At 40.3% G+C, this 12651-nt stretch overlaps 1 protein-coding gene across 1 annotated transcript in view; it reads left to right on the top strand.

Moving 5' to 3' along the window:
• The window catches only part of TTN (titin), a 235038-nt gene that overhangs the window by 206484 nt on the left and 15903 nt on the right, over window positions 1-12651 (top strand). Inside the window, 20 exon segments of the mRNA XM_071434272.1 lie at window positions 231-527; window positions 627-1214; window positions 1311-1613; window positions 1740-2036; window positions 2491-2778; window positions 2863-3162; window positions 3262-3564; window positions 3724-4029; window positions 4141-5907; window positions 6003-6299; window positions 6864-7151; window positions 7245-7544; window positions 7625-9691; window positions 9782-10084; window positions 10167-10472; window positions 10562-10852; window positions 10970-11269; window positions 11376-11681; window positions 11923-12228; window positions 12327-12608. Of these exon segments, the coding sequence (XP_071290373.1) occupies window positions 231-527; window positions 627-1214; window positions 1311-1613; window positions 1740-2036; window positions 2491-2778; window positions 2863-3162; window positions 3262-3564; window positions 3724-4029; window positions 4141-5907; window positions 6003-6299; window positions 6864-7151; window positions 7245-7544; window positions 7625-9691; window positions 9782-10084; window positions 10167-10472; window positions 10562-10852; window positions 10970-11269; window positions 11376-11681; window positions 11923-12228; window positions 12327-12608 (9495 nt within the window).

Raw genomic sequence — 12651 nt, forward strand, 5'->3', positions numbered from 1 at the left:
ATACAGTAAAATAGATCATTTTTGTAGATATGTCTGTGGTTTTGCAAATAAAAAAGAGCTAATTAATAGCTTGAATTTTAAATTTTGCTTGGATTTTACTTAAAATTTTTCTAATATACAAATTGGTTTAAAACCACATTTTCTTGATGGAGATTGTGTTCCTTTGTAATTGCTAATATAAAAAGCCAGTATCTTCTATATTGTTTAACCTGTTGCACTTTTTTTCTCAGAAAAACCCAGCCCACCAGAAAAGCTAGGAGTCACAAACGTCACAAAGGACAGTGTTTCTCTTTCATGGCTAAAACCAGAACATGATGGTGGAAGCAGAATTGTTAGCTACCTCCTTGAAGCTCTTGAGAAAGGACAGCAAAAATGGGTTAAGTGTGCAGTTGTAAAGACAACTCATCATGTTGTCCATGGTCTTAAGGAAAACGTTGACTATTTCTTCAGGGTGTCTGCAGAAAACCAAGCTGGTTTAAGTGATCCTAAGGAACTGCTGCTCCCCGTTACAGTTAAAGAACAATTAGGTATGCTTCCTGACATGAGACAAAAGTCACATTCAATTGCATTCATATTTTAAAAGATGGAACATCCTTTTAATGGTTTGGAAATGTTTTCTTTTTCAGAATCTCCTGAGATTGACATGAAGGGCTTCCCTCATAACACTGTATATGTTCGAGCAGGATCAAATCTAAAAGTTGAAATTCCAGTTTCTGGAAAACCAGTGCCAAAGGTGACGCTGTCTAGAGATGGTGTTGCACTGAAACCTACCATGAGATTTCACACAGAAACCACTGCAGAAAGTCTCATCATTAACCTTAAAGAAAGTGTGGCTGCTGATGCTGGCAGATATGACATTACTGCTGCAAACTCAAGTGGCACCACAAAATCATTTGTTAATATTGTTGTGCTGGATAGACCTGGTCCTCCTGTTGGTCCTGTTGTCCTTAGCGATGTCACTGAAGAGAGTGTAACACTCAGATGGCAACCACCAGCTTATGATGGTGGAAGTCAGGTTACCAATTATATCGTACTGAAAAGAGAAACAAGTACTGCTGCTTGGTCTGAAGTGTCTGCCACTGTTGCTAGAACCGTTATCAAAGTTATGAGGCTCACAACAGGAGAAGAGTACCAATTCCGCATCAAAGCTGAGAACCGCTTTGGCATCAGCGATCACATAGACTCCCAGTGTGTGGTTGTCAAGCTTCCTTACAGTGAGTAACATGCTTCTCATGGTATACGTTGATGTTTTAGTTCTCTCATGTTGAAAATACAGTTTTGTTAACAATCAATTCTTTTGCTATCATCAGCTACACCGGGCCCTCCTTCTACACCATGGGTCACTAATGTTACCCGAGAGAGTATTACTGTTGGATGGCATGAACCAGTCACTAATGGTGGTAGTGCTATCACTGGATATCACCTGGAAATGAAAGACAGAAATAGCATATTATGGCAGAAGGCTAACAAGACCCTTATTCGTACCACTCATTTCAAAGTCACCACAATCAGCGCTGGCCTTATCTATGAATTTAGAGTTTATGCAGAAAATGCAGCTGGCATTGGAAAAGCAAGTCGTCCTTCTGATCCAGTCCTTGCAATTGATGCTTGTGGTATGTACTCTCTATGAAATAATGAAGCCCAGCCATTTTGTTCCCCTGTGATAATCTGTTCTGTACAATAAGACAATATTCGAAATAGCTGTTAATTATTGGCAATATTGTTGTTTTCTTCTGCAGAACCACCAAGAAACGTTCGTGCCTCAGATATTTCCAAGACCGCTATCACTCTCTCCTGGCAGAAACCAGCATTTGATGGTGGTAGCAAAATCACTGGATACATCGTAGAAAAACGTGATCTTCCAGATGGCAGATGGACAAAAGCTAGCTTCACCAATGTTATTGAGACTCAGTTCACAGTATCTGGCCTGACACAGAATTCCAAGTATGAATTCCGGGTCTTTGCAAAGAATGCTGTCGGTTCCATCAGTAATCCCTCAGATGTTGTGGGTCCTATCACATGTGTTGATACATACGGTAAGAGTTTTGCAATGATATAATTATATAATTTTGGTGTACTAGAACAATGGCTGTGCTGTTTTGTAGATTCATGGTCTTTTAAATATATGGAAGGTTAGTTTACCGTGGTTGATTCAAGAAGCATGACTGTGAGCATTTGGGCATGATTGTAAGGAGCATCTTTGGCTGTATCTCCATTTTTAAAGTCTTCTGGTATCTTTATTCTCTGAGCAAAAGAAGTCTGCCAGTGGTTCAAGTGGTTATATTTATACATGTAATTGTCTTTTCTTCAGAGGATAAGTTCTAACTTACTCTAGGTTTATGATTAAAGTTATATATGCACTCTTACTTTGATCTGTATTTTTTAAATACCTTTAACTATTAGATTAAATAAGGTAGTGTTATTGGCGGATTTTATTAAATACAGGGCTACAATAAACATGTTTTTAACTTATTCTTATTTTTTCTTAAGGTGCACCTGAAATCGATGTGCCGCCAGAATATACAGAAGTGGTGAAATACAAAGCAGGAACTTCAGTTAAGCTAAAACTAGGCATCTCAGGCAAGCCTATACCCACAATTGAATGGTTCAAAAATGGCAATGAGGTACTAACCAGTGCACTAGTGTCTTTTGAAAGCACAACAGAATTTGCTTCTATACTCATCAAGGATGCAAATCGACTCGACAGTGGCACCTATGAATTAAAATTGAAGAATGCCATGGGTTCAGCATCAGCCCATATTAGAGTACAGATACTTGGTAAGTCTTGAGATGCACCTGCATTTTACTATTAAACAATAATTCAGTAGTGAATACTTAACATCTTTCTTCTGCCTTCCACAGACAAGCCAGGACCCCCAGGTGGACCTATACAGTTTAAGACAGTCACTGCTGAAAAGATTACAATAACGTGGGACCCACCAGCAGATGATGGTGGTGCACCTATAACACACTATGTTGTTGAAAAGCGGGAAACAAGTCGGGTTGTATGGTCTTTAATTTCTGAAAAACTGGAGGGATGTATCATAACTACAACAAAACTCATCAAAGGAAATGAGTATGTGTTCCGTGTCCGTGGTGTGAACAAGTTTGGAATTGGTGATCCACTGGAATCTGAGCCCGTTATAGCCAAAAATTCATTTGGTAAGAAATAAATTCCATAAAATAACTTATGCAACTGAATTTTTTTGTGTACTGTTTGTAAGTAGCTCTGATTTACTGACATATGATTTTTTTATTCAGTTACACCTGGACCACCTAGTACACCAGAAGTCACGAAGATAACCAAGAATTCTATGACTGTTGTCTGGAGTAGGCCCACTGTTGATGGAGGCAGTGAAATATCAGGATATTTTCTGGAGAAACGAGACAAGAAGAGTCTGAGTTGGTTCAAGGTCTCTAAAGAAACCATTCGGGACACCAGACAGAAAGTAACAGGTCTGACCGAAAATAGCGAATATCATTTCCGAGTTTGTGCCGTCAATGCAGCTGGACCAGGTCCCTTCTCTGAGGCTTCTGACTTCTACAAAGCTGCAGATCCTGTTGGTAAGAGTCAATGTGCATTTCTTCCAACAGGTTAGAAAGCAATGGAAAATTAGTAGCTAGGCTGGGATTATACCAACGTAATTGAGGGCAGATTTTCTTCCTCTTACAATTAACGGGATTCTGATTGGTGTTTTTTCCCCCATAAACTATCATTTACAGATAAGCCAGGCACACCAACAAAGCTGAAAGTTGTGGATACAACCAAGACATCTGTTACCCTTGGCTGGATTAAACCTGCCTATGATGGAGGAAGTCCAATTACCCACTATGTGGTGGAGAAGAGGGAAGGTGAAGAGCAAGAATGGACTGTAGTCAGTACCAAGGGAGAAGTGAGAACAACTGAATATGTAGTATCCCACCTTCAGCCAAGTGTTAATTACTATTTCCGTGTATCTGCTATGAATTGTGCTGGACAAGGAGAGCCTATTGAAATGATGGAACCCGTTCAAGCTAAAGATATTCTTGGTACTGTATTTCTTTGTGATTTATCATTTTCCTGTGTGTTTGGGGTTTTTTTAACCATTTCTTATTTTACATTCCAAGTATGCATTATTAATTTTTTATTTATTTCCACAGTGGCACCAGAGATTGATCTGGATGTTGCTCTTCGGACATCTATTGTCGCTAAAGCAGGTGAAGATGTGGAAATAATGATTCCATTCAAGGGAAGACCTCCGCCAACAGTCACATGGAGAAAGGGGGACAAGAATCTTGGGACTGATGAAAGATATATCATCCAAAACACAGAATCATCTACGCTAGTTGTTATTCCTCAAGTTACACGAAATGATACAGGAAAATATGTTCTTACAATTGAAAATGGAGTTGGGGAAGCAAAATCATCATTTGTGAATGTAAAAGTACTTGACACACCTTCTGCATGCCAGAAGCTGCAGCTCAAGCATGTTTCTCGTGGCACAGTTACACTGGTCTGGGAGCCACCTCTCATCAATGGTGGCTCTGAAATAACAAATTATGTTGTTGAAAGAAGAGATGCTACAAAGAGGGCCTGGTCAACTGTTACAACCAAGTGTTCTCATACCACCTTTAAACTGACTAACCTGTCAGAAAAGACTGCATTCTTTTTCCGTGTTCTTGCTGAAAATGAAATTGGATTAGGTGAACCTTGTGAGACAACTGAACCAGTGAAAGCTGCTGACGTACCTGGACCTGTAAAAGACCTAACCATGAAAGACTCTACAAAGAGTTCTGTTAAATTGCAGTGGAGCAAACCTGACTATGATGGTGGTAGCATTATATCAGACTATGTTATTGAAAAGAAACTTCAGGAAGAGAAAGAATGGACATATGCAGGCACAAGCAAGAGCTGTGAATTTGTAGCTGACAAACTTAAAGAGCTTTCTGTCATGGAATTCAGAGTCTTTGCTAAAAACGAAAAAGGCATGAGTGACTCTGTTACTGTTGGACCCATTACTGTGAAAGAACTTATAATAACACCTGAGGCTGACCTTTCTGATATTCCTGGAGGTCAGATTGCAGTAAGAATTGGACATAATCTGCACGCTGAATTGCCCTATAAAGGTAAACCTAATCCATCAATGAGCTGGCTCAAGGACAATCTCCCTCTTAAAGAAACAGAACATCTTCGTTTCAAGAAAACTGAAAACAAGATAAGTTTAAGTATCAAGAATGTGAAAAAGGAGCATGGTGGCAAATATACTTTAATTCTTGATAATGTAGTCTGCAGAAAGTCATTCACAATCACTGTAATCACTCTTGGTCCTCCGTCTAAGCCAAAAGCACCTTTAAGAATAGATGAAATCAAAGCAGATAGTGTAGTTTTGTCATGGGAGGCTCCTGATGATGACGGGGGAGGAGAAATTACTGGCTACAGTATTGAGAAGAGAGAAACATCACAAATGAACTGGAAGCTGGTGTGTTCAAGTGCTGCAAGAACAACCTTCAAAGTACCAAACCTTGTAAAAGATACTGAATATCAGTTTAGAGTTCGTGCAGAAAACAGATACGGAGTGAGCCCACCTCTTGTCTCAGCAGATGTTGTGGCAAAGCACCAGTTTAAACCACCAGGTGCCCCAGGCAAGCCTGTTGTATACAACGTAACTGCTGATGGAATGAGCATTTCTTGGGATGCTCCCGTTTATGATGGCGGTTCGGAGATTATGGGATACCATGTTGAAAAGAAGGAAAGAAACAGTATTTTGTGGCAGAAGGTTAATGTTGCATTAATATCTAACAGAGAATACAGGATTACTGGACTGCTTGAGGGCCTGGATTACCAATTCCAAGTATATGCTGAAAACGCTGCAGGTCTAAGCCGAGCTAGTGAGCCAAGCAAATTTACTTTGGCAGTTTCTCCAGTGGGTAAGTGAATAACTAACCACTCATCCAAGAAAATTCTGTTCTTGTAGATTATTGTGAGCAGTAATAAAAATAAATCTTCATTATTTCCCTTTCAGACCCACCTGGTACTCCTGATTACATTGATGTCACTAGGGAAACCATCACCCTGAAATGGAACCCTCCTCTGCGTGACGGAGGCAGTAAGATTGTGGCTTACAGCATTGAGAAGCGGCAAGGAAGTGCAGACCGCTGGCTCAGGTGTAACTTTACTGATGTCAGTGAGTGCCAATACACAGTCACAGGGCTCAGTCCAGGTGACCGATATGAATTCAGAGTGCTCGCAAGAAATGCTGTTGGTACCATCAGCCCACCTTCACAGTCTTCAGGCTATATCATGACCAGAGATGAAAATGGTAAGAATTATTTTTAATATGCTTGGGTATTGAAGCCAGATAGCTTCTGGCTGTACTGATGGGAAGTGGGAAGTCAAGGGGCAAAGAACTTGTGACTGAGGTCCTCCCAGTCAATTCAGAACATTTATGTTCATACTCCAAGGTGGGAAGGTCTAAATTAAAGATCCAAATCTGGCAGACATACATAATCAATTGCTGAAAAGCATAGCACTCTACATTGCTCTTGGATAAGCAGCAGCAGCAAAATTGGAAAGAAGGCATGGACTGTAATATTCCGATGCACAGAATAATTTCAAAATTAAAATGTGCCTCAGGTCGCTTGGCATACTATTAACACCACATATCAACCGTACCTTTCACCTTTATATATGTGCAAATATATATATATGATGCACTTATGGAGACTTAGAGGAAAAATAAGTTTTTCATTCATATAATAACTGCTATTTAGAGAATGCCGTTTTGTAAGGGAAATAATTTTATATTTCACAGACTTTTATAATTAATACATTTAGAATAGTACCAGAAAAGTATTATAAATTGATTTATATTTTCCTTTTTTAGTTGCTCCAACAATTGAATTTGGTGCTGAACACTTTGAAGGCCTTACTGTTAAAGCTGGGGAGAGCATTAGACTTAAAGCTCTAATCAGAGGACGTCCAGTACCTAAAGTGACATGGTTTAAGGATGGTAAAGAGATTGATAAAATGATGAATATAGAAATAACTACAGCTATTGGACATAGTACAATCTTCATTAGAGATGCTGTCCGGGAACATCGTGGAGTGTACACAGTAGAAGCCAAAAATGCATCAGGCACTAAACGAGAAGATATTACCATCAGAGTACAAGGTACTGCACCAAGCACTTTCAGCATGCTTTTTTAAAAATAGTATTTTATTCTAAGTGTCAGCAAATTATAACTCTGAACCTTTGATATTGCAGACACACCAGGAAAAGTTGGTGGACCAATACGATTCACAAACATCACTGGAGAAAAAGTCACATTATGGTGGGAGCCTCCAGCTAATGATGGCTGTGCTTCTATTTCTCACTACATAATTGAAAAACGTGAAACCAGCAGGATTGCTTGGGCATTAGTTGAAGATAAATGTGAAGCTTGCAGCTATACAGCACTTAAATTAATTAAGGGCAATGAGTATCAGTTCCGTGTCTCTGCAGTGAACAAATTCGGAGTTGGCAGACCATTGGAGTCTGATCCAGTTATCGCACAAATACCTTACAGTAAGTTTCCCCCTCCTTCTGCACAAATACCCACGGAGTTACCATCTTGTCCTTCTAATGACATTTTTCTTTGTTTTTAGCTCTCCCTGATGCACCAGGAACTCCAGAGCCTACCAATGTAACAGGAGACAGTATCACACTCACATGGGCAAGACCAGAGTCAGATGGTGGAAGCGAGATAAATGAGTACATTCTTGAAAGGAGAGAAAAGAAGAGCATGCGCTGGGTTAAAGTATCCAGTAAGAGGCCCATTACTGAGAACAGATACAGAGTAACTGGCCTTATTGAAGGCAATGAGTACGAGTTCCATGTCATGGCTGAAAACGCTGCAGGGGTCGGACCTCCAAGCGATGTTTCGAAGCTGATTAAATGCAGAGAACCAGTCAGCCCACCAAGTGCTCCTAATGTTGTCAAGGTGACAGACACATCAAAGACTAGTGTGAGCTTAGAGTGGACAAAGCCAGTTTTTGATGGAGGCATGGAAATAATTGGGTACATCATTGAGATGTGCAAAGCTGATCTTGAAGCATGGCAGAAAGTCAATGCAGAGACTGTTATTGCTACTAAATATACCGTTGTTGATTTGGAGGCAGGAGAACACTATAAATTCAGAGTTAGTGCTGTCAATGGTGCCGGCAGAGGAGAAAGTTGCGAAGTTCCTGCTTCAGTCCAAACTGTGGACAGGCTTTCTGCACCTGAAATTGACATTGATGCAAACTTCAAGCAGACTCATATTGTAAGAGCAGGTGCGAGCATTCGTCTGTTTATTGCCTTCTCTGGAAGGCCAGTTCCTACTGCAGTGTGGTCCAAAGCAGATGCTAATCTTAGTTTGCGTGCTGACATTCAAACAACTGATTCATTCAGCACATTGACTGTAGAGGAATGCAATAGAAATGATGCTGGCAAGTATGTCTTTACTGTAGAAAACAACAGTGGAAGCAAGTCTATTACATTTACTGTCAAGGTTTTGGACACACCTGGTCCACCAGGTCCTATTACCTTTAAAGATGTGACTCGAACATCTATTACTTTAATGTGGGATGCTCCTGTTCTGGATGGAGGTTCTCGTATCCATCACTATGTTGTGGAAAAACGTGAAGCAAGTCGTCGTAGCTGGCAAGTAGTGAGTTCAAAATGCACTCGACAAATCTTTAAGGTCACAGATCTAGCAGAAGGTATGCCATATTACTACCGAGTATCAGCAGAAAATGAATATGGCGTAGGTGAACCCTGTGAATTAACAGAACCAGTTGTGGCCACAGAAGAACCTGCTCCACCTAAGAGACTAGATATTGTTGATACAACCAAATCTTCTGTAGTTTTAGCTTGGCTTAAACCTGATCATGATGGTGGTAGCCGTATTACTGGATACCTTCTTGAAATGAGACAAAAAGGATCTGACTCCTGGACTGGAGCTGGACAAACCAAGCAACTTACTTTCACTGTTGAAGGCCTAGTGGAGAACACAGAATATGAGTTCCGGGTCAAGGCGAAGAATGATGCTGGCTACAGTGAGCCAAGAGAAGCTTTCTCTTCTGTTATTGTTAAGGAGCCACAGATTGAACCAACAGCAGATCTCAGTGACATAAGCAGACAGCTTATAACATGCAAGGCTGGAAGCACCTTTACTATTGATATACCAATCAGTGGGCGCCCAGCTCCAAAAGTGACATGGAAACTTGAGGAGATGAGGCTGAAGGAAACTGAAAGAGTGACCATCAAGACAACAAAAGACCGAACCACGCTGACTGTAAAAGACAGTATGAGAGGTGACTCTGGTAAATACTACCTTACACTTGAGAACACTGCTGGCGTGAAAACATTTACTGTCACAGTGGTAGTCATAGGAAGGCCAGGTCCTGTCACTGGCCCAATTGAAATATCGTCTGTATCTGCTGAGTCCTGTGTGTTGACCTGGAAAGAACCTGAAGATGATGGTGGCAGTGACATTACAAACTACATTGTAGAGAAACGTGAATCTGGCACAACAGCATGGCAGCTGGTGAATTCCAGTGTGAAACGCACACAGATCAAAGTCAGTCATCTCACAAAATATCAAGAGTACAGTTTCCGAGTGAGCTCAGAAAATAGATTTGGTGTCAGCAAGCCAGTTGAATCAAAAACAGTAGTTGCTGAGCATCCATTTGGTAAGTGAAACACTTCTGAATTTGTTCTTTTCTTCCGACTGAGGTGTTTATAATTACTAACATTTTCCTCCCCACCTTTTTCATGTTTAGTCCCACCAAGCCCACCCTCAAGGCCAGAAGTCTATTCTGTGTCTGCAAGTGCCATGGCCATTCGCTGGGAGGAACCCTATCATGATGGTGGCAGCAAAGTCATTGGATATTGGGTGGAAAAGAAGGAGCGCAACACCATCCTTTGGGTGAAGGAGAACAAAGTACCATGCTGTGACTGCAACTATAAAGTCACAGGGTTGGTGGAAGGCCTAGAATATCAATTCAGAACCTATGCTCTAAATGCTGCGGGTGTTAGCAAAGCTAGTGAAGCTTCCAGACCTGTAGTGGCTCAAAATCCAGTTGGTAAGTATTACTTTTAGAGTTATGTTGTTACTTAAGCTAAAATAGGATTGCATTTCTCATTTTTTCTGCTCTATTCCTCCAGATCCACCAGGAAGACCAGAAGTAACAGATGTCACCAGATCTACAGTGTCGCTGAGCTGGTCACCTCCACTTTATGATGGTGGAAGCAAAATAATCGGATATATTGTTGAGCGCAAACCATATAACGAATCCGGTGATGGACGTTGGCTGAAATGCAATTATACCATTGTCTCAGAAAACTTTTTTACTGTGACAGCTCTTAGTGAAGATGAAGCCTATGAATTCCGTGTACTGGCAAAGAATGCTGCTGGTGTGATTAGCAAAGGATCCGAATCAACTGGTGCTGTAATTTGCAAAGATGAATACAGTAAGGAATATTTACTTGGAACAATTAAAAACATAATGTTCTATTTTTAGTACTGTCATGTAATTCTTTTTCCAAATCTCGTTTTCCAGCACCACCAAAGGCTGAACTTGATGCCAGACTGCACGGAGAAGTTTTGAGCATTAGGGCTGGATCAGATCTTGTTCTTGATGCAGCTGTTGGTGGAAAACCAGAACCAAAAGTCTTCTGGTCCAAAGGTGACAGGGAACTGGAGCTATGTGAAAAGATATCTCTGCAATATACCAACAAACGAGCTATTGCAATTATCAAGTTCTGTGACAGAAGTGATAGTGGAAAATATACCCTAACAGTTAAAAATGCCAGTGGAATGAAACAAATTTCTGTTCTTGTCAAAGTGCTTGGTATGTATCCCGTGATTAGTATTAATACTTAGTATACTGAAAAAAAATCAGCATTCTTTTAAATGAGAAGCTTTTCCTTAGCCACTAATGACAGTATTTATTTTGATTCATACACAGATTCACCAGGTCCATGTGCAGGCAAAATCACAGTTAGCAGAGTAACAGAAGAGAAATGTACTCTGGCATGGAACATTCCTGAGGAAGATGGAGGTGCAGAAATCACTCACTACGTCATAGAAAGGCGTGAAACCAGCAGACTTCACTGGGTTATTGTTGAGGCTGAATGCCAGACTTTATCAACTGTGGTAACAAAACTTATTAAAAATAATGAATACATTTTCCGTGTGAGAGCTGTCAACAAATATGGACCAGGTGTTCCACTTGAATCAGAAACTGTGATTGCCAGGAATGCTTTCAGTGAGTGTTACTACTTCCCTTCTGCATCAGAATTTGTGGAATAATTCTCATGGATAAACAATGTGCTGAACAATCTCTTTTTTTTTCTCACCTTTTTGAAAAATAGCTATTCCAACACAGCCTGGTGCTCCTGAAGAAGTGAGTGTTGGCAAGGAGCATATCATTATTCAGTGGTCGAAACCGGAATCAGATGGTGGCAGTGAGATTAAGGACTATCTTGTGGACAAACGTGAAAGGAAGAGTCTGCGCTGGACACGAGTGAATAGAGATTATACCATTTATGACACCAGACTGAAAGTCACTGGTCTCATGGAAGGGGGCCAGTACCAGTTCCGTGTCACTGCAGTGAATGCTGCTGGAAACAGTGAACCTAGTGAAGCTTCACAATACATGTTATGTAAAGAACCATCATGTAAGTTTCTATATTTAAAACATGTTTTAATATTTATTTATAATAATGGAGCATTAACTCACATTGACACTTTAACTAAGAAACCTATAACCACACATAAACTCACTGAACTAGATAGTATTGGATAGTATAGTTTTCGTTCATATTAAATGCATTTCCTAGAATTAGCTGTCTGGAAATTGGTTTTGACTGTAAAATGTTTTCTGTACCAATATAAAATGCATTTTCTTCTTTTTCAAAGACACTCCTGCATCACCTTCAGTTCCAAGAGTTGTGGATACTACAATGCACAGCATCAGTTTAGCATGGTCAAAACCCACATATGATGGTGGTGCTGACCTCTTAGGCTATGTTCTTGAAATGAAAGAAGAAGGCAGTGAACAGTGGTATCGAGCACATACAACCGCCACTCTGAGGAATGCTGAATTCACCGTGACTGGTCTTAAAACAAACCAGAAATACCAATTCCGAGTTGCTGCAACAAACGTGAATGGTATGAGTGAATTTAGCGAATCATCAGCAGAAATAGAACCTGTGGAAAGAATAGGTAATTTGAAAACCTAATATATGTTTTAAGGAACCTATATTTTCCTTTGAGACTTCTGTAAGATTAACTAATTCCATATTTCTTATACCCTTCATCAGAAACACCAGAACTTGAGCTTGCTGATGATCTGAAGAAGACAGTTACAGTCAGAGCTGGTGGTTCCCTGCGTCTAATGGTCTCTGTATCTGGCAGACCTGCTCCTGTAATCACATGGAGCAAGCAAGGTGTTGACCTTGTGAGTCGAGGCATTATTGATACTACAGACAGCTACACTCTGCTTATTGTGGATAAAGTTAATCGGTATGATGCTGGAAAATACATCATTGAGGCTGAAAATCAATCAGGAAAAAAATCTGCAACTATTTCTGTGAAAGTTTACGGTAAGTACTGCTACAATTGTCTGTGAGCATTACAGCACTCTGC

The sequence above is a fragment of the Agelaius tricolor genome, unplaced genomic scaffold, assembly GCF_023055355.1.
Source record: "Agelaius tricolor isolate 1412-34295 unplaced genomic scaffold, bAgeTri1.0.p SCAF_10, whole genome shotgun sequence".
In the NCBI taxonomy this organism is placed as follows: domain Eukaryota; kingdom Metazoa; phylum Chordata; class Aves; order Passeriformes; family Icteridae; genus Agelaius; species Agelaius tricolor.